General features: G+C 36.1%; 4 protein-coding genes across 13 annotated transcripts; 2 read left to right on the top strand and 2 right to left on the bottom strand.

Annotated features, from left to right (window-relative positions):
• The first annotated feature begins 831 nt into the window (after positions 1-831).
• LOC102619608 (enhancer of rudimentary homolog) lies at positions 832-3,384 on the top strand. 2 transcript variants are annotated; one of them, XM_006483469.4, is made up of 4 exons: positions 832-997; positions 1,802-1,895; positions 2,391-2,511; positions 2,922-3,384. In XM_006483469.4, the coding sequence occupies exons 1-4, from the start codon at positions 995-997 to the stop codon at positions 3,010-3,012; spliced, it is 309 nt and encodes a 102-aa protein (XP_006483532.1). In that variant the 5' UTR covers positions 832-994; the 3' UTR covers positions 3,013-3,384. The 2 variants fall into 2 exon arrangements, with proteins under 2 accessions (XP_006483532.1, XP_052298902.1); XM_052442942.1 differs by having other exon boundaries at positions 887-997; positions 1,832-1,895.
• A 339-nt stretch (positions 3,385-3,723) lies between these two features.
• Positions 3,724-11,507, top strand: LOC102626420 (protein RRC1). Of its 3 annotated transcripts, none has more exons than XM_015531761.3 (18): positions 3,724-3,891; positions 4,355-4,451; positions 4,738-4,870; positions 5,058-5,103; positions 5,946-6,006; positions 6,090-6,242; positions 6,707-6,826; positions 6,939-7,104; positions 7,305-7,417; positions 7,643-7,714; positions 7,964-8,185; positions 8,323-8,381; positions 8,499-8,583; positions 8,704-8,841; positions 9,089-9,313; positions 9,447-10,249; positions 10,536-10,702; positions 10,989-11,507. In XM_015531761.3, exons 2-18 carry the CDS (start codon positions 4,377-4,379, stop codon positions 11,270-11,272), a joined length of 2,922 nt encoding a protein of 973 aa, XP_015387247.1. In that variant the 5' UTR covers positions 3,724-3,891; positions 4,355-4,376; the 3' UTR covers positions 11,273-11,507. The 3 variants fall into 3 exon arrangements, with proteins under 3 accessions (XP_015387247.1, XP_015387246.1, XP_015387248.1); XM_015531760.3 differs by having other exon boundaries at positions 4,343-4,451; XM_015531762.3 differs by lacking the exons at positions 3,724-3,891; positions 4,355-4,451; positions 5,058-5,103.
• Positions 11,508-11,552: 45 nt separating this feature from the next.
• On the bottom strand, positions 11,553-20,245 carry LOC102618442 (probable folate-biopterin transporter 2). 7 transcript variants are annotated; one of them, XM_052442928.1, is made up of 9 exons: positions 16,309-16,495; positions 15,361-15,801; positions 15,138-15,288; positions 14,242-14,582; positions 14,009-14,162; positions 13,141-13,490; positions 12,903-13,071; positions 12,291-12,631; positions 11,553-12,171 (listed from the first exon to the last, which is right to left on the bottom strand). In XM_052442928.1, the coding sequence occupies exons 2-9, from the start codon at positions 15,691-15,693 to the stop codon at positions 11,650-11,652; spliced, it is 2,361 nt and encodes a 786-aa protein (XP_052298888.1). In that variant the 5' UTR covers positions 15,694-15,801; positions 16,309-16,495; the 3' UTR covers positions 11,553-11,649. The 7 variants fall into 7 exon arrangements, with proteins under 7 accessions (XP_052298888.1, XP_052298886.1, XP_052298894.1 ...); XM_052442926.1 differs by having other exon boundaries at positions 15,361-15,711; XM_052442934.1 differs by having other exon boundaries at positions 13,180-13,490; positions 15,361-15,711.
• A 1,128-nt stretch (positions 20,246-21,373) lies between these two features.
• LOC102618157 (ubiquitin C-terminal hydrolase 22) lies at positions 21,374-25,012 on the bottom strand. Its single transcript, XM_006483463.4, has 3 exons — positions 23,661-25,012; positions 23,055-23,173; positions 21,374-22,787 (listed from the first exon to the last, which is right to left on the bottom strand). Exons 1-3 carry the CDS (start codon positions 24,422-24,424, stop codon positions 22,009-22,011), a joined length of 1,662 nt encoding a protein of 553 aa, XP_006483526.2. The 5' UTR covers positions 24,425-25,012; the 3' UTR covers positions 21,374-22,008.
• Between the last annotated feature and the right edge of the window lie 420 nt (positions 25,013-25,432).

The raw sequence follows: 25,432 nt of genomic DNA, 5'->3' as shown, positions 1-25,432 counted from the left end.
TCTTTGGATTAGAATAGGGGATAAAATTTGAATTTAATCTTAAAATCATAAAATTAACAATCCCAATTTATATATGGGTTTAGTTTGGATTAATTTTAAAAACAATTTTCTATTTAATTAACCATTACTTATATATTTAATGTAATAATTAATTTAATTTAATAATCACTATATTAAAATTAATCATGAAAATTATTAATTGCAGTTATCAGTTGCTTTTATATATATTATTTGCTAACTTTTTGATAGAAAAAAATATATTTAAAATATGTAATAAAAAATTAAATTATATATTTAAATTCTTTTTAATTAAATTTAATTTTAGTCTAATCTACTATAATCTATATTTGTTATTTACAATTATGAGCACCTAATAACTAATTCTCTATATATTTAATTTTTTTATCAATTGTCTTTAAAACTTATTTTATAATTTAATGTTCATGAACAGTTCATATTTAAATTTAAATGTTGTTTAATTTCATTCAAATATAATTTAATATAATATAATCTAATATTATACCAAATATAAAATAATATTATATAATTCAGTCTAATCCAATTTAGTTTCAATAATTAATCTGATTGATGAATAAGTAGGCAGATTCCTTGTTCCCTTGCTCATTTCGCGAAAGAGCGTAAATTTCAAAAAGAAAAAAAGAAAAAAGAAAAAGAAAAAAAGAGAATGAATTGAGGGACCTATTTGCGTATTACATAAAATTTAGGGTTATTCCATACGTTTTCTTCATTGACTTGACTCTTGACTCTTGAGCGCTCAAGAAAATAAACTCTTTTTTTGTTTAATGACGTGGCAAAATTCCAAGGCACTGTTGGGAAGTTTCTTGTTCGGACGCTTTTAACCATTGTTCCTTTTTTGTTGCGTCGCCTTCATTTTTTGTTCTCTTATCAGCGTCCAAAGCCATACAAAAAAATAAAATAAAATAAAAAAAAATCGCGCTCGCCCTTGCTCTTGACGCTATCATCGCTATCTTCAATGGTAATTAATCGTCTTCTCTTTCGTTTAATTAGCATGAACTGCAATAGTACAACTTTACAGGTTCTTAATTTCTAGTATGTCTCGTAAGCGAGGGTTTTGTTTCTCTTCCTTCTTTCGAACTTCGAAGTTAGGGTTCTAGTTTTTTTTTTTAGCTTCGCTAGGATCATATCTTTTAATTGCACCAAAAAAAAAAAAGAATTCTATGAGGTGATATTGGCGTTTGTCTGAGCTGTTCTTGAGGTACTGTGTTTTGACTGGAGTTGACTTTTTTTTTTTTTTTTTTGGGCGGGGAAATGACTCACCGTTTTGTCTTGAATTGAACTGATTTGTGGTACAAGTTATAGCTTCATTTGTATTTGAACGACTGGAGGAATGAAATTGTTAAAGGATTTTGTTGTTGACATTGAAACTTGACAAATAGATTGGGGTTACCATTTACGATTGAAGCGTGTGGTTGATGTTGCACCGATAATCTCTTGATTTTGTTATAAGCAACTTTTTTTTTTGCCCCAAGTCTCTGAAAGAATGCAACTTTGTGCTAGATACTGTAATTGAGCATCACTCTAGTGTTTGGTTACTTTTCCTAAAATTAATAACCATATGCCACTGGGAAAAGGGGAACCCTGGGAAGTTCATTAGCTACCTTGCAGATGCATTTTGCGGCTTCTCCCTATTTTTTATCAGAAAATCTGTGAAATACTCTTATTATTTTATTCAACTCTTTGTGATGTTTTTGAGATTGTAGTAATATTGTGCCTAAATCTCGTTTGTGTTCTAACCTTTTGACTTTATATTCATGTGTAGGCTAATAGGCACACCATTATTCTGATGCAGACTTCTCCAAGCAGAGCAACAAGAACCTTCATGGATTATGGTTCAATAAGCCAAGCTATGGATGGTATGTTATCTATTATCAATATCTTTCTACAACTAGTTTAGTTTGTGCTTCTGTGGCTTTATCAGGACTAGTTTGGTATGCCGTACTCTATTGGACTTTACTGGATTGCACTTTATTGGTCTTTACCACATCAGCTGACTGTAAAGACCCTCTTAATGCAAGTTACCAAGCGTGCCTCAGATCAGTTTCTTATTTGTGTAGTCGTGAAAGTTGCACCTGCTATTAATCTAAGAACTATAATCATGAAATACAGATAAATTTACATGACCAAGCCCCAATGAGAATTAGGAGTGCTAGTGCCCTGAGAGTTGATGTGCACCGACATTTCTTCCTTTTGTTAACCAAATTTGCAGTCCCTTTTGACAACTATTAAGCTGTTACTTTCTGACAGAAGAACCTGCTTCAAGAAGATTTGATTTTTCCTGACCAAATGCAACATTAAGTATCAATCTCTCATTCAAGCTTTTTAGCTTTAATTCTTCGGGCTTTATGCAGGTATATGTGGACTTTATGAAAGGAAGCTTAAGGAGTTAAATCCAGCAATCAGAGACATCACTTATGATGTTGCAGATCTCTACAACTTCATTGATGGTCTTGCAGACATGAGTGCATTAGTGTATGTCTCTCTCTCACTGTCTAGAGGCTCCAAAGTATTATCAATTGAACAAATTTAAGAAATTTGTGTTCATGATTGATCATCTATTATAGTAGCTGTGATCATAGTACCAGTACTTAATATACAGATTGTTCTATGGCTTTTTCCTTACTGTTTTTCATAGGAAGTCTTCTGCTAGTGGAAAAAAGAGCCCTGCCGCCGGGGGGGGGGGGGGGGGGGGTTGGGGGGGGGTAATGTTATAAAGAAATTCATCCCAGTGTGACAATTATTGCCAAAACTACAACAGCGGATATAACTTTATAAAGAAATTCATATAGCTTAGGGAATACTCCACAAAGGGTGTGTCTGGGAATCGTAGTGATTGCCTCGTGTGATGGCTGATATTTTTGCTATTTGTTTCTGACTTGCAGATACGATCACTCAATTCAGGCTTATTTGCCGTATGACAGACAGTGGATCAAACAAAGGACATTTCAACATCTTAAGAAGTTGGCGCATTGAATAAATACTTATTATATTCAGCCACGCCAGTGTTTTGTTGTTTCCTAATTTCTCTCTGGCCCTGAACATGGTAGTCGGAAGATGTAAACAAATTGTAGAATCAGAGTCTTATTTTGGTTTTGCCCTTGGGCAGAAGATTGCGGAATGTGGCAATCATATTCTCTTCCTGTGCTTCCTGTGTCACAGGAAGGGAGATTTATTGAAGAACAGTTTTATCGATAGTTATTGGTCCAATGTAAGCTGACGCGTCATAGCCAGAGAGCGCGCAAATCTAAAAAGTTTCTGACATTTGATATGGAACTATATATATGATGTGTAACTTGATTGCTAGATTGTTACAAGATATTTCTGTGAATACATGTCTATTTTGTCTGTCCTTAGTTTAATTTATTTACATTTCATCATTCTCATGCAATTGCTTGTGACATGTGCCGAATGCTTGCTTCGCCGTGATAAACAATAACGTTTGTAGACTGTAGTGAGTGGAATTGCTTTGGGCAAAATTTCCTTTTAATCGCACGTATGGATCGAGCTCGTTTGTGCCTCGCCACAGTTTGAAAGTGCGGAATTCCTGGACGTGCGAATGGCCTCACGTGGCCCAATTGATTTTCTCATTCACATACCTTCGGTCCCCTGCCAGTGACCGAATCAATCACGACTCACTCTATGACACCCTCCCGATCGAATTAAATTAACCATTTTGTATTCATTTTATTTAAAAATAATTAAAAAAATAACTTTCCTCCTGAAAAAAATTCACTCTTCATTTTCTGTCACATGGTTCTTTTCGACTCAACAGCACCGTCGTCTCAAAATCTCAAAACCCACAAACCCTAACCATAAGCTTCAGTGATTCCAATCGCTTGTTTCGGACTTTCGGTTTGTTTTCTTCAACTTATTATTGAAATTAAAATTAGAATCATTACTTAATGCGAACTTGATTTCCTCGACAAAATATAATACGCTCGTGAATAAGAGTTAACAGATTACAAAATATTATAAAATCTATGTATCTTCTTAGTTGAGCTCTAAACGACATAATTTCATTGTCAAATCCCTCTAAACTCTTTTTTTGTGAGCGTAAAAGCTGACATATTAAGATCATAAAGAAGATTTAATTTTTTGCCTTCTTGTATCGTTTCCTTTTGAAACCCTAGATTCATATTCTGTCTTTCATTTTATTTTTGGTTGATTTTTTTGGGTTATTGGGTATAAGAAATTGATCGATTAGGTTGGCTATAGAAATAAGTTAATCAAAGCTTTTGCCTTTTTCTTTTTTTTTTTTCCAAGAGTTTCTGTATGTTTTGAATTTTAATGTAATTTCTGGCAGAATTGATTGCAGGAAGTCGACGAAGACGAAAAAAATGAGTTCTTTCTCCATCACAAGGAAGAAAACTCCCTTTCAGAAGCACAGGGAAGAGGAAGAGGCAAAGAAAAAGGTATTTTGTTTACACTGCTCTCAATTTTAACAATAATGCCTCTAATGCTAGTAAGGTATTTGGATTAGCCAGCTCATTATAATGTGTGCAAAGAAAGTTGATAAGCTTATAGGTTTTCATTGATTAAGAAAGTAGATGTACTGCCACTTACTTTTGAATGTCTTGGCAGCTAAAGTTTACCATTCACCAACCCACTCGTACTTGACAGTTAGTAATTTCATCTAATGGCAGCTGAGAACACCACAATCCCAAAGATAACCTAACTATGGTTTATATGTTTTTCCAGAGAGCGGAGGATGAAACGGCTCGGTTGTATGCAGAGTTTGTGGAGTCATTTCAAGGGGATAGTGGGCCTGGGTCGAAGGCTTTTGTTAGAGGAGGAACAATTGATCCCAATGACAAATTGAAGGAGGCTGAAGGTTAGTTTTGCTGAGGATTTTTGTGTTTTGATTTCATTATTACTCTTAGTTTCGGGTTTTTTTTCATTTAAGTACCGATGTATATACTTGTTTGTTTCACACTATGGATTAATAGAATAGTTTTTCTATTATTATGGGGATGCATTAATAAAAATATGGGCCTTTTTTATTCATTCGCGGATGGCAGGTGAAAAGTCCAAAGATGGGGTGTCTGTTCCAAAGAAGGGAAGTAGGTAAATGAATGCTTTTAATTAACCGTGCTGCAGTGCTAATGCTCTTTTGATGAGGCATCATTAATAAGAAAATTACATGGTGATATCTTCGGATGTAGCCTTCTCTTGCTTAGGTTCTGAGAGTAAGAAACTTGGTGAGAAGTTTATTGTATGACATTCATTTTACTTGAAGGAATTAGGTTCCCTGGAACCCAATTTTAATGATGATAAATTGGATAAATTAAATTATTATTCTTCTGGGGCAGAGGATTCTTGGTCTTGTCACTTTAGAAGTTGCCCCTTTCTGTGCTTTTTATGTCTTCTTTTCATGATCTTTTATCATTGCACTTGTGTATGTGTCATTTTCATTAGCATTAAAGTTGGAGGTTCTGGAACTTGCGGTCTACCCTTTTTTTTTTGGCAAGCCCTCCATTGTGATTGCAAAGAGAACACTGATGAGATATAAAAAAAGATTTTTTCAATAGCAAGCAAATTATTTTCAATGTATTTAGAGATGTTTTTCATGGTCAAAATTTCAAAAAAGGAATTATATGTTATTGACATTTATGATGCCAAGCACATTTGCTGCCGTTTAAGCAAAGGCAATTATGTGAAAAATGCTTTGATTTCATAAATATTTGATGCACAGTTTATCTGCAAGTTTGCCCATCTACTAGTTCTCTTGACAAAGACAGATTTGAACATATTTGCTTGTACTCGCGACAATTTTTATGTAGTAAATTATCATAGAGGATATACTAAACAAAGATATAGTGAGGCATTGTTGGAATATTTCTTGAACATTAAAACACACTAGGAGTGTTGTGAAAACATGGAAGTTTATCGAAATATGATTTCTGCAGGTATGTTCCATCTTTCATACCTCCTCCTTTGGCAGCCAAGGGAAAAGACTCTGAAAGGAAGGTTAGTATGCTGATGGCACTAATTCATATTGTTCTTAAGTAATATGTGTATTTAGTTCTAAAACTTTTTCATGCACATTGTAGAAGGAGGAGGAGAGACCGAGGGAAAAGGATAGAGGGAAGTCTAGGAACATAGATAATTTTATGGAGGAGTTGAAGCATGAACAAGAGATGAGGGAGAGGCGAAATCAAGAGCGTGAACACTGGCGTGATGGTCGTCATACTGAAAGTTCTGCTGTAAGTGTTTGTTGTTTGTAGCTGCATTCTCATCTTTAGAAAATAGTTTGGGATTTTGTTTTTTTGTTGCAAAGGTCTTCCCTAAAATTTGTTGCATCACCTTTCTCTCTCTCTTTCTGCTGCCATCCCACAATGTATATCTTGTGTGCATGTGGGTGTAAATAATTGTCATGGATGGCAGTAGGAACAGTACTATCCTTAATGTTATTGTAATGATATGCTGATATATAGACTTATAATGCATACATTGTTCTCTTTGAGCTTGATATTGCATATTGATCTAGTTGTTTTTTTCCTTAGAAGTATTTGTTACTGCAATAACACAATCTTTACAATACCATTACATAACACACATCTTTATGAGATCTTTCTCTTTTTTTCTTTTTTCTTTTTTTAATGCTTGGCATGTGATATATGTCTCAAATATAGATGGACCTGTTTTTTTGTGGTTAAATCTTTTTCAGCCGTCTAGTCGATTTGATGAACTGCCTGACGACTTTGATCCAAGTGGAAAGCTTCCTGGATCTTTTGACGATGGTGATCCACAGACTACAAATCTGTATGTTGGAAACCTCTCCCCACAGGTTTGTGCCCCCCCCCCCCCCTTTCCAAATTCTTGGTTTTAATGTTCCAATTCTATACTGTTTTTACAACCTGGAGAGCTAACTTTCCCTTCTCTCTGTCTTGATTATCTAGGTTGATGAGAATTTTCTCCTGCGGACTTTTGGAAGATTTGGGCCTATTGCTAGTGTGAAAATAATGTGGCCTAGAACAGAAGAAGAGCGAAGGCGGCAAAGAAATTGTGGTTTTGTAGCTTTTATGAATAGAGCTGATGGACAGGCTGCAAAAGATGAAATGCAAGGTTTGGTTATTTTGAGATTTTTATTTAACAATATATTTGAAAGATTGTATCGTATTTGTTTATTTGACATGCATTCATATTCTCTTTATTAGGAATTCATTAGTTACCATGTACTCATGCTGTATGAAAAGACAAGAAGTTTAAGTAGTTTGCTGCATTTAGTTCTGCCATTCATTGAACAGATTTGTTCTATGTCACAGGAGTTGTTGTTTATGAATATGAGTTGAAGATCGGGTGGGGTAAATCTGTTGCTCTCCCATCACAAGCACTACCTGCTCCTCCGCCAGGACAGATGGCCATTAGGAGTAAGGAGGTCTGTTATGCTTTAATTTAAAAAATTGAAGTTCATTTTCCTAACTTTGTGCATTCCTTTTCCTCATTGAATTTGATGCTTTGAGACTAATTTTCAAACATTAGAGTGTTTCGGTCAACATTGCTTCATTGAACATCTTATATGTGATTGAACTATTTATGGAAGCTACTTGTTTCGATCAACCATGGAGTTTTTTCTGAAGCGTGTTCCATTCTCTGATTGCAGGGTGCTACGGTAATCTTGTCTGGTCCATCTGGTCCGCCAGTCACTACTGTGCCAAGTCAGAATTCTGAATTGGTAGGTTGACTTCTCTGTGTCAACAGTGTTTAACAGCAGTATGCTGTATGATCGGTAATGTGAAATTCTAAGTGTTAAGTTTCTTGTTGATTTTATCAGCATCTTAATCCTATGACTTAAAAGTTGCTTGCAAAACTAAAACAGCTTAATTTTTATACAATGTTATATGGATCCTTCTTGCAGCATTGTAGCTAATGTAATTTTGTTTTTCTTTGTACATCCTGTTGATGACTTGATTTGGGTGCTTAGGTTCTTACACCAAATGTACCTGATATAATGGTCATCCCGCCTGAGGATCGTCATTTGCGGCATGTAATTGATACATTGGCTCTATATGTTCTGGATGGAGGATGTGCTTTTGAACAAGCTATTATGGAGAGGGGTCGTGGGAATCCTCTTTTCAACTTCTTGTTTGAGCTTGGTTCAAAGGAGCATACTTACTATGTTTGGAGGCTATACTCTTTTGCTCAGGTATATCCTGTTATGTGCCCAAGTGACTTGTTCTCAAAGTTGTCAGGTCTTTGGCCATTATAAAAAATACTTAATATTTTCCAATCACTGATTGTCTTGGCTGCTTTTCTGGCTTTTAAAATGTTGTGAGAATGCAGGGTGATACTCTTCAAAGGTGGCGAACAGAACCTTTTATTATGATAACTGGCAGTGGAAGGTAATGGAAGTCCACTAATTCATTTTCAATGATTATGTGTTAGTTTGCTATAAGGCTTCTCAAATTATCAATTTACTAGGATGCATTAACCATGAGATACTCCTTATGCTTTTATAGATGGATACCACCAGCCCTGCCAACATCAAAAAGCCCAGAGCATGAAAAGGAGTCTGGTACCACCTATGCTGCAGGAAGAAGCAGGGTACTTGCACCATTATTTCTGGCTATATTAATTAATTAATTAATTTGTTTTTACATTGTGTGATTATTGATTATAGTTTCTTGTTCGTTTAACAATTCATTGTTTCTCTTCACTTGGCAGCGTGCGGAACCGGAACGGACTCTAACTGATTCACAGAGGGATGAATTTGAGGACATGCTACGTGCTTTAACCCTAGAAAGAAGTCAGATAAAGGAAGCCATGGGTTTTGCACTGGATAATGCTGATGCTGCTGGAGAGGTAGTCTATTTTTCCAATTAAATACACAAAATTTGGTGCTTGACCCACCAAGCTAATTTTTTCATGCTTTTTTTTTGGACTTTTGATTGCACTTGACTCATGGACTTTTGCCTTTGGAGATATTATTGAACTTTGAAAACATAGCATATATCTTTCCATTATTGAAATAGAGAGAAGTTTGAACAAATGGAGGGTGAAATAGGCTAGTCCTGCAGTTGAATGCTTATAATTTTTTTTGGTATTGCAGATCGTTGAAGTTCTGACAGAATCTCTGACTCTTAAGGAGACCCCTATTCCAACAAAAGTTGCGAGGCTCATGCTTGTTTCTGATGTTCTCCATAATAGCAGTGCTCCTGTAAAAAATGCATCTGCATACCGTACAAAATTTGAAGCGACATTACCTGACATAATGGAAAGCTTCAATGACTTGTATCGCAGTATAACTGGAAGGATCACTGCCGAGGCCCTAAAGGTAAGCTGTAAATGGTAGTCTTCATTTTGACTTCCTATTTTCTTCTGTTCTGCTTTTTTTCTTTACTTTTTTTTTTCTGTTTCCTTTCTTTCCTTCCTTGTTTTTACTATTTTCTACATCTGAGTTTTGGCAGGAGCGAGTTTTGAAAGTGTTGCAAGTTTGGTCAGACTGGTTTCTGTTTTCAGATGCATATGTGAATGGATTACGGGCTACTTTCCTTCGATCTGGAAACTCTGGGGTGACACCTTTTCATTCTATATGTGGAGATGCACCAGAGATAGACAAGAAGAATAACTCTGAAGATACTTGTGATTTGAGCAAGACGAACCAAGATACTGCACTGGCAATGGGTAAAGGGGCTGCTATTAAGGAGCTAATGAACCTTCCCCTTTCTGAGCTTGAGAGACGTTGTAGACATAATGGGTTGTCTCTTGTTGGTGGTAGAGAAATGATGGTTGCACGATTGCTAAGCCTGGAAGATGCAGAAAAGCAGAGGGGCTACGAACTAGATGATGACTTGAAATCGGCTCATAGCCAATCTAGTTCTGGAAGATATTCACGTGGCTGGAAAGAAACAAATATGGAAGCAGAGTCGATGGGATTGTCAGGGTGGAATGGTTATGAGGAGGATGAGAAGCTGTCACAAGCCGTGGGGTCTGTGCCTTTGGGTACAATGTTAACCACTCCACAGCCTGAAATAAAAGCCTTCACGAAAAAAGAGAAAAATGATCCTGTTTTGCCCGCCTCTAAATGGGCTCTGGAGGATGATGAAAGTGATGATGAACAAAAGAGAAGTTCCAGGGGCCTGGGATTGAGCTACTCTTCTTCTGGAAGTGAGAATGCTGGTGACGGACCTAGCAAGGCAGATGATGTTGACTTCACAATTGATGCAAGCATTCCAGTGCAACCCGACAGTGGAATGAACGAAGAACAAAGGTCAGATCACCGCCTCCTCTCTTTTGCATTCTTGTTAATAGAGAAATAGAATAGTTGATGCTACACACTGAGTCTCAAGTTCTTTATGTCTTGATTATGACTGTTGGTTTTTCCACTGTCCCTCTTTCCTTCTATTGGAGGAAGACATTGTGTTTTTTGTGTTATGCTATTTGTAATGGTTTCGTTAAGCATCTAAAGTCCAATGAGCCTGTTCAAAATCTGTTTTCTGCTATTCTGTGCAAACCAATTTTATATGTTACGCTTGACTGTGGTTATGTCTCTGCAGACAAAAGTTGAGACGTCTTGAAGTTTCCTTAATAGAATATCGTGAATCTCTTGAGGAACGGGGTATCAAAAGTTCTGAGGAAATCGAGAAGAAAGTGGCAATCCATCGCAAGCGACTAGAGTCTGAGTACGGCTTGGCAGATCCTAATGAAGACGTTTCTGGGAACAGTAAGTGCTTTTTCTGAGTAAGCTCGATATCACAGAACTTTAATGAACTTATGTACTTGCAATGGGATAGTCTATTAATTGCTTCCAATACTGTTATGATCCCTATCAATTGCTATTTATGTAAATATTCCTCATTGGTTTTATTTATGTCCCATCTTCACCTGCCTGTTCACTATTGTTCCTTTCTCACGGATGTTATAGATGTTATGTTCCTAGAAGATTCACTTTTTGAGTATGGAATTTGCTAAAACAAACATGACTAATGGTGTTCCCTCTGAAACTGCAGAGAGGAGGGATAGACGGGATGAAATCCTTGATTCAAGAAAACGACACCGCAGCCAGAGCCAGAGTGAGAGCCCACCTCCACGGAAATCATCAATCAGGGACAGGGAGAGGGAAAGCGATTTAGATAGGGACCGGGAAAGGCATAGGGATAGAGATAGAGCTCATGACTTTGAGAGTGAAAGAGGAAGAGAACGTCGTGAAAAGAGTGGAAGTAGAGAGAGGGACGATCATGACAGAGACCGAGGCAGGGACAGAGACCGGGATAGAAGGAGACGGGTCAAATGACTGCAATTGAAGGACAAATTAAACTAAATTTGTTGCTTCCTCGGAGCGAGTTCATGAGAGTCTTCACATCATTTTGGTGGGGTATTCTGGTGAAGTTTCTTGTGGATAATTTCAGATCAATGTATTTCTTCTCGTAGGCAATTTGCTAAGGGCAATACCGTCCCTTTATAACATTTTGTAGTCAAATGTATTGTTGTTTCCGTTTTAAGATTTCAAGCATCGCGATTTTCATTTAGTGATGATTGAAACTTTTAGATGATTTTTCAAAGTTCCCACCATATCACAACAAATTGCAGGTGTTTTTAAATTTAATCAGTTGAGAACGAATAAACAAAATCAATCTCTCCTACAAAAAATTGGGAAACCTAAACTATCAACTATGAACGAAGCTTTCTCAGCAACCACTTCTTTCGCAGTGTCAAATCCAATGCCAAGAAAGTCTTCGCTTTTCTTTCATCTTCTAAAAGATCACAAGCATCTAACAATAGCTCATCGTCTATGTCCGCTATGGCTTGAAGTGCATCAATGGCATTTTCTATTGCCGTATGGTTCTTGTTCTCTTTCTTGCTAGGAAGTGTTGTGGCTACCCCCACACCCACCATCTCAGGCAGATCATTTTGCTTCTGGTTAGGTTTCTGTGCTTTCCTGGAATATTCGGGTTCTAATAGCATTGATGCTGCCCGTTTCCTGTGTTGATCGGACATTTGATCATCTAAAGCTGAATATTGCAAATCTCCGGAGAAACCCTCCAACTCCATTTCAAAAGCATTATGATCAGTGCTTGCTCCCAGGTCATGGCCTTCAAGATTTTCATTTAATAGTTCATTTCCAAAAATCTTGCATAAATCACCGAAATTGCCTAAGAACTTATCTTTGTATGAGATAGCATCTGGATAATCCTGCATCATACATGGAAACTTGGTAACTAAAAGGGTCAACAACAAACATCAAAACAGATGGACCTTGTGACTGAGACTCACAAAAATGGTGAATCATGGCATAAGATACAAAGGCACACCTTGACATAAGCTTCCCAGGCGTCATCAGCACCCATTACCATTTGCTGAGCTTCATCCCACACAAACCCACCATGCTTGAGAAGATTGCAGATGTCGTCATGCTGTCTCATCAAGCAGATATACCGACTTTCTAAAATGTATTTGTCACATTGAAGTCCAAACTTCACATTGAAAGCTTCAATCATTTGAGCCCACGATTGCTCGGTGAATGTATGACCAATCTTATTCCCTCCATTCATCTGCTTCATCATGAGGTCAATAAAATAGCGGTCCATTTGTGGTGTCCAATCATCTCCAAAAGGATCTATACTGGTATTAAGATGGTCGATTTTCTCTACATCTACACATTAACAAACCAATGAATACATATAAATCTTCATCAAAATGTTGAATATCCAATGGATGGCATTCAAATTCAGTCTGTTTCATCTTTTGCGGCAGTACATTAAAGCTTATTACAAAATTCCTCCATCTCTTAAGACAACTCCGATTTTGCAAAGCTTTGAAAACAATTATTATAAATATAGCCGAATTCAATTTATTGCACAAAATTCATGATCCAAAATCATGTTTCAGCCCAAGAGCTATAGAATATCCTATCAAATTCTCACATGTTATGCAATATTTACCACTCATCAAGAGAGGTATTTCACAGCTGGAGTCCAAATCTTGAGCCAGACGATTGTATCTTCCATCAGACATTTCTTCTCCAAATATAACACAAAGTTTGTAATAGCTTGGCACCGTTTTAACTCTATATGATCGAGCATCAGGGTGTTCCTGCATGCTCAATATGTGAGCAAAAGTACAACAGAAATGGTCAATCTAATAAAATAGGAAGCATCTCACCTTAATATAAGCATCCCAAATATGATCTTCAGCAGTTACCATATCTCGTGATTCATCCCATAAGAATCCACCGTGCTGAAGAAGGACCTTTATTTCACTGTACAGCCTTCTCAAATGTTTGAACCGATTCTTCAAGACATCTTTGTCATGGTGAGATAGGAATTTATCATTAAAGGATGTAATCATGTCATTCCAAGACTGAGTTATGAATGTCTGTCCAAGTTTATTTCCTCTGTGAACCTGTTCTAGTAACAAGTCAATCAGATAACGGTCCATTGGTGGCGTCCAATATGTTCTCGTCCGATCATTAGTAGGAGGGGTCTGTCTCCCCTTTCCTTCACCTACAGTCACTAAAACCTGTTAAGAGAAACCCTTCTTCGTAAAGGGACTTGTGGTCTGAAGGAATGGAAAGCAGCACTGAGTTTTATACTGGATTAACCACTAACTTCACATGTGAACAGTCATGAAAGAAAATCTAAGAAACTTCAAGGCTGATGACTCAAGAACTCCCACTTAAGTTAGGTGACATCCAATAATAGATGAGGAAACAGTAAAATGTTTTACCTAAATTTTCACCTGATGAAAATACCAAGATTAAAATTTAAAAAAAAAATTGATACAGATTATGATATCTCTTTTTATTTTTGATAACTTCAGAGGGGGAAAAAAAATGAAGAAGAAAGAGATCACCGTTATTTTTTAAATTAATAGTCTCAGAAGTTGTATACTCATGGGATTAAAAATTTGGTTCCATGAGAATGTAGGTGACATCTTTGTGAACCAAATTTTTAATCCCATGAGTATACAACATTATGCAAGTACTATCAAAAAGTAATCTCAAGTTTGGTAAAAGATAATTGTAACTGACCAGCCACTTTTATTCCTGAAATGCCAACATCAGGGTCTTTGTCCTGATCCAAATGACTTCTAATTTCACTGTCAACTACATCCCCATATATAAGAGCCAAATCATTGTAGTTTGGCAATGATTTCATCCTATATGCTCGTGCAGGCGGATGTACCTACAATCAGTTTACATACGTCCATTATAAAAGAAATTTAATCTACAAAACAAATAATAAGATTTTCATGGCCTTGTACCTTGATATAAGCATCCCAAACAGCATCATCAGCAGCGATCATTTGTTGTGCTTCATCCCATGAAAACCCATCCTGTCTCAGAAGATTTGTTGCATCACTATAGTACTTCCACAATTTCTTGTACCGATGCCTTAACACCCTTTTGCCATGCTGTGAACCAAACCTTGCATTAAACAGATCAAGCATGTTCGTCCATGCTTGTTTGCTGAATGTATTGTCAATCTTATTTCCTCTTCCAATTTGGTCCAGCAGCAGCTCAATGAAATATTGGTCCATTTCTGCATTCCATTCTGTCCTTGGACGCTCATTAATTTGAGGGCCAAGACTGCACACTCCATCACCTATTGAATGAGGAATATTATTAAGGATTAACTTTAAAGTGCTGCATACAGTTAGCATCATAAATTAATAGTTAGAAAAATTGAAATATCACAAAAGCAGTCAAATTACTCTTTCAGATGTTAGAAAGCTGACAGTCACTTGGACACTAAGGACGTAATGTCACAATGGCTCAAAGCTGCAATTAGTTTTGGTAGATGTTCCATATTGATCGTGGTGAACTGAAAAATCTATTACTTATGGCTTCAGACATCTGTTTATTTGACCATGGAAGGTTAGCCAAAAAAATGGCAACAAAACCATTTACAAAAATAAAAATTTAAGGGACCATTCTTGTTCAAAATCATGTACTGTACTAAATAAGCTTCCTGATCAAGTCAAATCAAGAGCATGGTAAAAAGGCTTGCAGCTTCTTCTCTGACTCTTTCCTCATCTCCTTACGAAAAGAGCTTCATTAATAAAGTTAGAAGCAAAGGGAAACATCAGTGAGATCCTTCTTGCCCCAATAAGATAAACTCAGCCTATATTAAGGTTAATCTTAGGAAAAAGATACATACTCATATTTACTCCTTGGACTTCATCATAAAAGTCCATATCATGACTCGATAAGCTGTATCTTCCATCCGCAGTTGTATGCCCATATATCAAGCACAAATCACTAAAATTCAGCAATGCTTTGGTCTTGTAGGATCGTGCATCTGGGTGAGCCTGTATTTATATGTTATTTCGAGAATGACACAAATATTTTTATGATACGAATGAACAGAAAAGAAAAGTAACCTTAATGTAAGAATTCCAGGCAAAATCATCAGCAACAACCATTTGCCGAGACTCATCCCAAGAAAATCCAGATTGGTGCAGAAGATTGTTCACATCATTGAATTGCTTCCACAAATTTGTATAACGACTTTTTAAGACATCTTTGTCATACTGAGATCCAAATTTTGCGTTGAACATAGTAAGCATGTCTGTCCAAGCCTGCTTGTTGAATGTATGTCCCATCCTATTCCCTCTGTGCAACTGCTCTAACATAAGATCGATAAAATAACGCTCCATTGTTGGCGTCCAGTAAGTCCTTGAACGGTCATTGCTTGTTGGCACCTGACCAGCCATTCCTTCCCCAAAAAAAATCTGAATATATCAAAGAACCATCACTATCCTTCCAGTCAAATTTCACAATCTGCTATTGCAATTCAGATGCAAGTGTACTCCCACTAATGACTATAATAAATAAACCCCAAAGAGGTGCAGCATCAATCAGACAATTCAATATGACTTTACATAAAACTAACCAAAGATCATAACTATGACGCAACTGGACCCAGCATCACAAAAATATGTCTTTTAAAGTCAGCCAACCTGAAAATTAGAGCTCTACAACAGCAAATTGGAAAATTCAAAAACAAACTAAAAAACTCAGCTTTTGTAAGATTCAATTCAAAAATTTATTTAACTAAAGCAAGATAATTGAACCCAACTCAATTTACCTCTCACTCAGTGACATTACAAAATGTCAATTTGATTTGAAAAAAAGCACATTGTGAGGCCAAAAAATTTGATTTTTGAGCATATATTTAACATTTTGATTCAATGCTACAAGAAGCAGACGGAAAAAAAAAAGAAGGAAAAAATAGCAAGAGAAATAAATGTTCAAATAAAATTGAAACTGAAATTGAGAATGTGAAAATTTGAATAGATTGGGTAATTGATAAAGTATATATATTTTACCTGTTCGACAAGTTGATAGTTTGTTTATAAAGAGAGCCAGTGATTGTTTAACAGAGTTTGGCGCGCAAACAGATGCCGAAGAGTTTAACCCTAATCCGGAATAAGGGCTTATAACTTTTTCTTGCTGTTTGGTTACAGAGACAATCACTCTCCTGTTCTTTTTGTTTGAGATGCGATTTTTCCCTTTCCTTTTTCTTTTTTAAATACTACACTTTGGGCTGAGAGTTCAACTATGGGGCCCAATCAGGCCCAAATCTCAAATTCACTATTTTTGTTTTGTTTTGTTTTGTAATTACAGGGTAGTGATTCTAATTAAAAGATTTCAATAAATAAGAATCATTTCCACAAAAATACAATCTTGTCTTATCAAATTTTATTTTCATTGTGAATGCTAGACTGCTAGTTGGTTCAATAACTAAGATATTTATATAATGGTACAAGTAGTTTAGGATTTGATCGATGTATGATATACACGCATTTCAATTTATATTTTATATACCTCCTGATTAGTACTATATCTAATATGCCGCATAATAATATGGTATCCATCATATAAAAGCCGTTACATGAACAAAATATGTGGGATTGTGTTAGAAACAAAATCTTGCATTAGAATTTGTTGTAAAATTACCCAAAATTCTTTAACGACTTACGTGTAAATGATTCCTCTTCATGCTATCTAGCATCAATACTGTTAACAAGTGCTACTAGTTCAATATTCTCAGCTTCTGAAGCTTCAGCTGTCTCTTCTTTACTTTCCAATTCAGCCGGAAGGAATGAAGTATCAGGATCACCTCGAGGCACCAAAAATATTACACAAAGTGGAGTAATTCTCAATATGTTTCTGATCAAAATGGCGAGCCATAGATTATGAAACTGCGTCCTCGTAACCTTTAGTATATGCAGTAAAAGCCCTCCTCCCCATGAGGATGAGAGTACGCCAGCATTGTCGATAGACATGAGTAAAGCAAAGAATGTGCCTTCGATGCCAGAGGGACAAAGCCTGGAGCTGAGAACTAGAAGGGGCATCCATTTCAGCTGCCCAACCATTCTAGAAATGCCTTCATCAATGACTAAGGCTACAAAGTCTGGTATGCCAAACTTCAAGTTCAGTCGTAGTACCAACAGCAAATCTAGCATTCCGGATAAGCCGGAAAGTAACTGCGCCCAGAAGAGCACATCCTGAAAAGGGTAATCTTTCAAAGAATTTTGATAGAGTATTGCTGCCAGAATGGAGCCAACAGGACCAACTGACAGTACAAATCCAACAGTTTCCTGCATTAGGCATGCAGAGAGAGAGTCTATAATTTGTTTCTATTCTTAGCAAAGTTATAACAAGTTTTACCAAAATGTTTTTAAGTAACAAACAAGGTCCATGATGCAAATAGATTTCTTCATTCTCAAATTTATTTCACACATGGAAAATTAGAGCAGAAATACTTTGTTGTCTGAACACATGAGAAATTAGAGCGGATATACAATACCTGAGAGAAAGAAGGACCGGCTTTTGAGTCAGTATACCAATAGAACAACCCTTCATGGATATTCAAGCTCACTGCAAATGATAAGTACATGTATAAACAAGGCCTCCATACAAGTGGGAACTTCAGTGTCGTCCACATGGCCTTCCCAGCATCAAGAAACTTCAGGTTTACCTGATTCACCAATAAAGTCTTAGGATAGGAGTATATACTGAATTGGGAAGAAACATTAACATGTATTCACCTGTTTGTAATTGAAATCGGGCACCTGGGGCTCATTTAGCAGAATTCCAACTAAAATTAAGAGTCCAGCTGGAATTGTCATTAAGCCAAAGACTCCCTAACAGGGAAGAGGAAAATATCTTCAAAGAAGTAAAATAATGATACTACTACTTGGATGGAATCATGGAAAGACACAAATCTTGTTTATTGATGGTAAAAAATAAGAGATTAAATTTGCAGGTGGGGGGCATATATAAGATTTGGAAAATATAGTTGAACAGATGCTTACCTTGGGTCCTATTAGGTGAACAAAGATACCGCTAATAGAATATCCTATTAATGCTCCTATTGCTGAACACAGAGAACACAAACTTTGCATATCGGAAGCAAGGGAAGGATGACAGATACTGTTCTGGGCAACACAGGCATCAATGGTCACATCTGCTATAGCTATCCCGGCACTTGATGCTGTTAATGCCGACACAGCAAATACAAGATGCAATTTTTCGTGCATTGAAAGCAAGAGCATGGAGAACACACCGAGACAACCTGAAATCATCATGGAAGGAACCATCTGATGAGATTGCATCAATGAAGCAACTTTTGAATACCCCGTGAAATTGCACATCCAGTTTGCAGGGCTGCTAGCTAAATGAAGGACAACATAGCCTATCAAAGCTTAACTGGCTTAGGAGTAGAAAATCTAACAAGAAGCCTAGCAAAATGGGTCATGATACAATTACACGATACAGATACAACACAACTTTGTCTTATTCGTGTTGGTAATTAATGATACGAATAATAAATTGGTTGACACAACATTATATGATAAAAAACTGTCATATCCATGTTGGACCACCTCTACATAATTACATGTTTATGACACGAATATCAATTAATATGTTGTAATCTTATTGAAAAAAATAACTAATATATATACTCACGCTAAATTAATTATTTATGTCATATCCATATTATATTATAAACTTATACGTGTTATATTAATGTCATGTTAATTTATATATGACCTACTTTAAGAATAATATTGACATATTTATTATTTTTAAATTAATTTTTATATTTTTATATTAAATATGTTAAATAGCTCAACACAATTAATAAATGGACAGGTTGTAACCATATTTTGATATTTCAACACGATTAATAAATGGGTCGTATCCATGTTTATTTAAATTTAACACGAGATGAATAAGACACCGTGCGATTACAGACACCCCTATTAGAGCATCCTACACAAGATTTCATTTCATTATATTGCACACATCAGATTGAACTATTTAACATTATTTAAATAGTTTAACTATTTAACATTATTTAAATAGTTTAACTATTTAACATTATATGCAATTACAGATTTCATTTCATTATTTAAAGTGCTAGCAATATAGACGTAAATTTCAAAGCTGAAATTTCTTCGTTACCAGCTAAGATGAAATAAGGCCGCCGGCGGTACCCGAAAATTGGGAGAACATCAGTGAGGAGACCCCAAAGAGGCTTGACAATCCAAGGAAGGGAAGTGATTCCTGCATAAACTTGAGCCTCAGAAGGCTGCACCTTTTGAACATCCTTCATGTAATATTGAGTTCCAACGCGGGCAAGAGCTCCACCTAAACCTTGGCTAATTCCATAAACAATCACTACACCTAATACAAAGCTCCAATGCATTTCTGTGGCAAGCATTTTAATCCAATAAATTGGAGTCCACAAACATCCACAGCAACCCTTTTTCGACTCACTTTCATCTTCTATCACGGCCTCTTTTGGGGCTTCTAGATTCTCTTCCTCCACCATCATTCACTTTTCTAGTGAAATCCGAAGAAACGAACGGCAACCCACTTCAAAAACCAATCTTCAGAACCTAAATATCTTCTAAGTGATTGAATGCACTCACCTTATGATTGAAAAAAAAAATGAATCTTGTGCACTGGCTTGTGGAGAACACACAACCCCAGTTTAAAAATCAGTGTTCCCTATAATGGGTACCATGAAACTGGGAAAAAGTTGCACTCGATCTTAGAAAAAGAAAAAAGAAAAAAGAAAAAGGAAAATAAAAATAGAAGTCTAAAGTAAATGCAGCAGATTTAGAAAAGGGAAGTTTCAAGGTAAGAGAAGGGGTTTCCCTATATTACATGGTTGACCAACCAGACCGAAAACCTCTTAAAATAAAAATGATTAATTTTCTCATAAAGATGTTTATTTGACAATTTCACAGTGAGCTGAGCCTGAGCTCATCCACCGCCCAATCACAGTTAAAAAGATCACGAGGGGCCCACCATGAATGGACACGTGGCAGAACTTGGTTGGTTCCATGCAGTAGGGACAAGTTCTCGTGGATCGTGGTGCCACTTCCTGTCTTGGTGTGATGTGAGCATGTGAATTGAATGCTCTTGTCATAAAAACGTGCCAATGTCAATGGATTCGATGTCTTAATCTTAAAAAGTAAAATGCTAAGCTCACATGGTGTTAGCACATAAATAATAAATAAATCACGTTTCAGTTTACGATTATTGCAATTTGCAAAGGAAACAAAAATCACAGCCTGTCAGTTGCAGAAACAAAGACAAGTTGCATGTTTAATTGATTCATAAATTCTGCATATTCAGATGCCCTCGACGCATTCTCTTGTTGGGTACATTTTAAGTGAACTGAGTTTTTAGTACCTCTCCCTTCTCATAGACAACTGGTTAACGTACAAACAAAGTTTAGATATGTGAACTAAATCGCCCATTACTGTAACGTGAATAATGTTTCTCATTAAATTATTATTCTACCAATGAAATTTATTATTCTTTTGCAATAATATCATCAAAATTTCTTATTTTTATTTGGATGACATTTGATTTCTTTGTTAAAAGCAAATCTATCATCATCTCTCTCTCTCTCTCTCTCCATTATAGTAAAGATATCCTCATTTTAAAAGGTGAAAACAAAAAAATATAATTTCCAATGTATTAAAAATTATTATTTTTTTGTATTTTAATGTATATTTTTGCTTTAACAAAGTATATATATATATATATCCTCTTAAAATAATGAATATACTAAAATTTATAAAATACCCATGTGATATAAGCAATTTTTAATGGAGTTAATGGTTTGATGGTAAATAAAAAAAAAACTAAAACATTAAATGAAAAAAATAATTGTCAGATTATGTGATATAAGCAATTTTTAATGGAGTTAATGGTTTGATGCAAATAAAAAAAAAAACTAAAACATTAAAAAAAAAAATTGTCAGAAAACTTTAATGATAAATAGATATATATAAAAAAATATTAAGTAATAAAATGATAGTATCCTTTTGCATATTTTCCTCGATCATCAAAAGGATAGATAGATAATTGAGGGGGAGATACAAACTATAGTGCTTTTGATTCATCCATCACATCTAAGCCACTGAAATAATAAGCAGCCTCAACACATCGACTAGAAAAATAGTCAACAAAGAATATTTACAACGGCCCTCTTCTTGATTCCATTTTCATAATCTAGAGCATGTCAAAAAAATTGCTTTAATATCAACAGTTTCATGTTGTAGGTAGTGGAAAAAGATGGATGAATTTGAAACAAGAAACTACATTAAATAAATATTAATCTGTACATGGCCGACTGCAGTCAGAAGAATTCAGTACCAGAAACCTGTTAAGTGCTGGGGAAGAGCAGTATGATGGTGTGAGGAAGTGGACTTGCTTCTTTCTTGCCGGCATTCTCTTGGATGCTTATAACATATCCAAAACAGAAACCTTATATGCAGACTTTTTGAAATTGGTATGCAGGCATCTCTGTTTCAAATGATCAGCTTTCTTCAATATGCAATCCATTGCCCTCAATGGAGATCAAACTTAATAACTGCTGTTGACTGTTTCTTCTTCAGCCAACCTCCTTTGTCCCAGTTGGTGTTTCGCTGAATTCATATGTATATAAGCAGTTCAACATTCTGTAAGCCATCAGCCATTTCTTGATGAAAGGACTCTCTTTAGCAACAGCCAGCAATTGGAAGGAATGGGTCTGCTCTTGGGGAAACTGGCTGGCAAACCAAATCTTCATTTGCTTTGTAATAAAGCATTTTCTGTGCATAGAACAGCATGTAACACTGTGACGCTCTGACCACCTCCTCCTCGACTGCAGTAATCCATGCATCATCACATTTGTACCACTGATCTTTTAGATGCAGATAAGTCACGTAGTGACCAGAGTCTAACGTCCCAGAATGAGTAACCACAGCAAATATCTCAAATTCTGTCGAAGTGTCCAGTTCATCACCCTCAAAGGCAAACATTCTATTCCCAAATCTGTTTCTGACAACTGAGGAAGATAAATATGGGTTCATGTCTAAACAGAAAGGAAACTGCATGTAACGGTCAATTTTCCTTGACATTCTTCTCACTGGAAAGTGCTCAAATCGTTTAATATGCAAACACAATACCAGTGGAAGCCTTTTAATAGACATTTGCTTAACTGAGTCCTGCCTCTCTTGACAATTTTCACAGAAGAATTTCTGATCAGACCCCAACTTCTCTGGCTTTGTGAACAAATCCAAACAACCCAGAAGAGTTGATACATATGTATTATCACTAGGCTTGAGAGACTTGTTAGCTAAATCTGTTGAAGGGCAATTGCCTGTATCCAAATTCAGTGATATGTCCATAAAAGGGTCATAGGTTGTAGATGTATATCCACAGGACATACAAGTGACATCCGATCTCAGTTGTCCAGAGAATACTCTATGAGCAACACAATGGCATTCTCCAGTATCTGTGTTCACGAAGAATTACAGTGTAAGTAAAACAAGAATACAGAACAATGCACCAAATTTATCTACCTTCGATTTTGTTAATAAAAACAAATATTACAGAATTACAAATTTGCCACTATGGTTATAGAAACGGCACCCTCTGCTGTGAACAACTATGTAAACAGAATTCTCCACATTGAGGCAGAGAAGCATGCATCATCCTTTAACACCCTTTAAGTATACAAGCAGCATGATTATGAGGCAGATTATATCTCAGCATCTTATACCTTTAATAGGACTCCTTGCCTTGACCCCGTTCTCATGGATCCCATCCAGCATTGAAATGAAGAACTCATGAGCATCCTGCTGTTCGTAACTAGCTAGATTTGCTGAATGCTGCCACCAACTTCAGATAAAAGTAAAGTTTAATAATTGTTGGAGTAAGTTCATCTCTAGATATCTATCAAGAGAAAGGGACTGGTCAGACCAAGTGTAGAACTAAGACTGCAGTATAATTAAACAAAACTGATCTCACATTTGGAAAAACTCCATGCCAGTTTCACTTAGACTAACTTAAACAACCCGGTCAAACTACTAACTCCAATAAGATTCATGCAAAGATAACAGTTCACCACAAACCTTTGTAAAGCAACCAACACCATACACAAATCTCAACTCAGATAACATTCTCCACTTAATATATGTGGTTCATGGAATTATTAAATTATATTTTCGACAGGTACTATCCATGCATTATGACTCATCTTACCCAAAGAACTTTCAAAATCACAGATTACAGACTGATCTCTTTATAACACCAAAAGAAATCGAAGAAATTATGAAAGCTAGCATTTTGTTATCATCAAGATACGGTGAAATCAATCAATGCAGACCTGTAAAGTAACTGAGCTGGGCTATAAGGGGTCCGATCACCGGAAAACACAGCTGAAAAGAAAACATAAATATCACAAAGCAAACACAATCGATCTGATGATCTTTTTCTGCATACTTCATGATTGCGCTGACCAGTCAAGAAGTAGTTCCTAAAAGGAGGTGCATGAAGCAAAGCTTGCAACACAGAATTCATGAAACAAGTACTGCCCAAATTATTTAACCCTCGCAAACCCAATGGATAACAAGATTTGGCCCTCAGATCCCTCATTGAAACCAACTGTTTTGTCTTCTTCAAATCCAATTCTAGCGCTGAACACAACCTTCTCCTCTTACTTGATCTCCTCCCAGCACTCACATCAACACCATTCCCACTCCTTGGCAAATCCATTAAGTGTTTCAACATCACAATCTTATCAAAATCAGGATCATAGACCTGATCACAACACAAAACACAATAAAGCTCTGATCTTTCAATATCCACAGCTATGTCATGGCCATTCTCACACTGAGAATGCAAAAGGGTATGACTAGAACATGAGATTGAAGAGCAAATCAAACAAAGATAAAGCCTTTTTTGATACCCATTACAAAAACAGCATCTGGGTATTTCTGTTTGGTGATTCTTAACACTTGATTTTCCGGATGGGGTTGTTCTGATTTGCTCTTGAAGTAAATTATAGCCGCTCAGGCCATGTCTAAGCTTGTAATCAGCAAGGTGCTTGCAGGGTTTTGGATTTGTGTACATAGAGTTTCTAGACATCATGTTGATGGAGACTGGGAGTAGCTTCGATTGCGATAAAAATTAAAAGAAATTAAATTTAAAATTAAAAGGAAAAAAACAGGTTTTTGATAAATAAAGATTCGTTTTCTAACGAAATTTCGGGGGTGGAAACACTAAAGGATAGATATTGAACCGGACTTTGATTGATTCAGCACCAAAAAAGAATCGGATTTTTTTATTCCGTTTTTGATAATTTGATCAGAGAAAGAATGAGCCTCTGTGTTGATGGAAAAGCAAGCCAGCAAGATGCTTTGTTCTAATGGGGCATGACTTACCCAAGAAGGCAATTTGGTCAATAAACGAACGATCCCTTTAGGGTTTATACGTGGAACAGAACATTGTATCATGAGTGCACCCACTTCTCTAGAGAAATCTGACCGTTCAGTTTAATAGTCATGGCGGCGGCTGATGGCATTGTTGTTTGTGGGGGTTGCATCGTACGGCTAGGATTGTCGGCTGTGGTTGGTGCGTTTGGGGATGAGCACTTGTCACAACGTGGCATCCAAGACAAGAAGTCGGAGAGGATAGGGAGATGGAATTTAAGTACTTAATAGTTAATAGTGGACTCTAGGGACGAGCTAGCAGCCCGATCAATATTCATACAAACTCGGTAGTATTAGATATAATTTTGAAAGTGCCTAGTGTTTAGTTTCTTTCTATGTTGGGGGCTAGTTCTGGAGGATTGCTAGTTTTAGAGCAGAAATTTTATGGCACATTAGAGATAATATAATTAGTAATTATTTATGTAATTTATATAATTAAATTTAATATAATTACTAATTATATGTTGATTTTTTAAAATAAATGAACATATTATGTAATTCTATTTATTTGTTGCATAACTTACGTTGAGTCTCCGATATACTCTAGAATTTTTCACTTAGTTGATACAAGTTCATCAAATACTTTTGAAGAGAAAATAATACTTGTCATAATTCACTCAAGAACTCTCATCCTACACATGCAATGTAGCTTTTCGAATATATAAGC

This window comes from Citrus sinensis, chromosome 1, assembly GCF_022201045.2.
Source record: "Citrus sinensis cultivar Valencia sweet orange chromosome 1, DVS_A1.0, whole genome shotgun sequence".
NCBI classification, from domain to species: Eukaryota; Viridiplantae; Streptophyta; class Magnoliopsida; order Sapindales; family Rutaceae; genus Citrus; species Citrus sinensis.
This window is presented reverse-complemented; position numbering and strand designations above follow the sequence as displayed.

Coding starts and splice junctions, on each gene's coding strand:
- LOC102619608 (XM_006483469.4), top strand. Junction 1,896..2,390: donor AATAAGCCAAGCTATGGATG/GTATGTTATCTA, acceptor GGCTTTATGCAG/GTATATGTGGACTTTATGAA. Junction 2,512..2,921: donor GCAGACATGAGTGCATTAGT/GTATGTCTCTCT, acceptor TCTGACTTGCAG/ATACGATCACTCAATTCAGG.
- LOC102626420 (XM_015531761.3), top strand. CDS start 4,377: ATGAGTTCTTTCTCCATCACAAGGAAGAAAACTCCCTTTCAGAAGCAC. Junction 5,104..5,945: donor GTTCCAAAGAAGGGAAGTAG/GTAAATGAATGC, acceptor TGATTTCTGCAG/GTATGTTCCATCTTTCATAC. Junction 7,715..7,963: donor CAAGTCAGAATTCTGAATTG/GTAGGTTGACTT, acceptor TTGGGTGCTTAG/GTTCTTACACCAAATGTACC.
- LOC102618442 (XM_052442928.1), bottom strand. CDS start 15,693: ATGGCTGGTCAGGTGCCAACAAGCAATGACCGTTCAAGGACTTACTGG. Junction 15,289..15,360: donor CCTGGAATTCTTACATTAAG/GTTACTTTTCTT, acceptor ATATAAATACAG/GCTCACCCAGATGCACGATC. Junction 13,491..14,008: donor TTCAGGAATAAAAGTGGCTG/GTCAGTTACAAT, acceptor AACAGGTTTTAG/TGACTGTAGGTGAAGGAAAG.
- LOC102618157 (XM_006483463.4), bottom strand. CDS start 24,424: ATGATGTCTAGAAACTCTATGTACACAAATCCAAAACCCTGCAAGCAC. Junction 23,174..23,660: donor CCAGCTCAGTTACTTTACAG/GTCTGCATTGAT, acceptor TTTTATCTGAAG/TTGGTGGCAGCATTCAGCAA. Junction 22,788..23,054: donor GGCAAGGAGTCCTATTAAAG/GTATAAGATGCT, acceptor TCGTGAACACAG/ATACTGGAGAATGCCATTGT.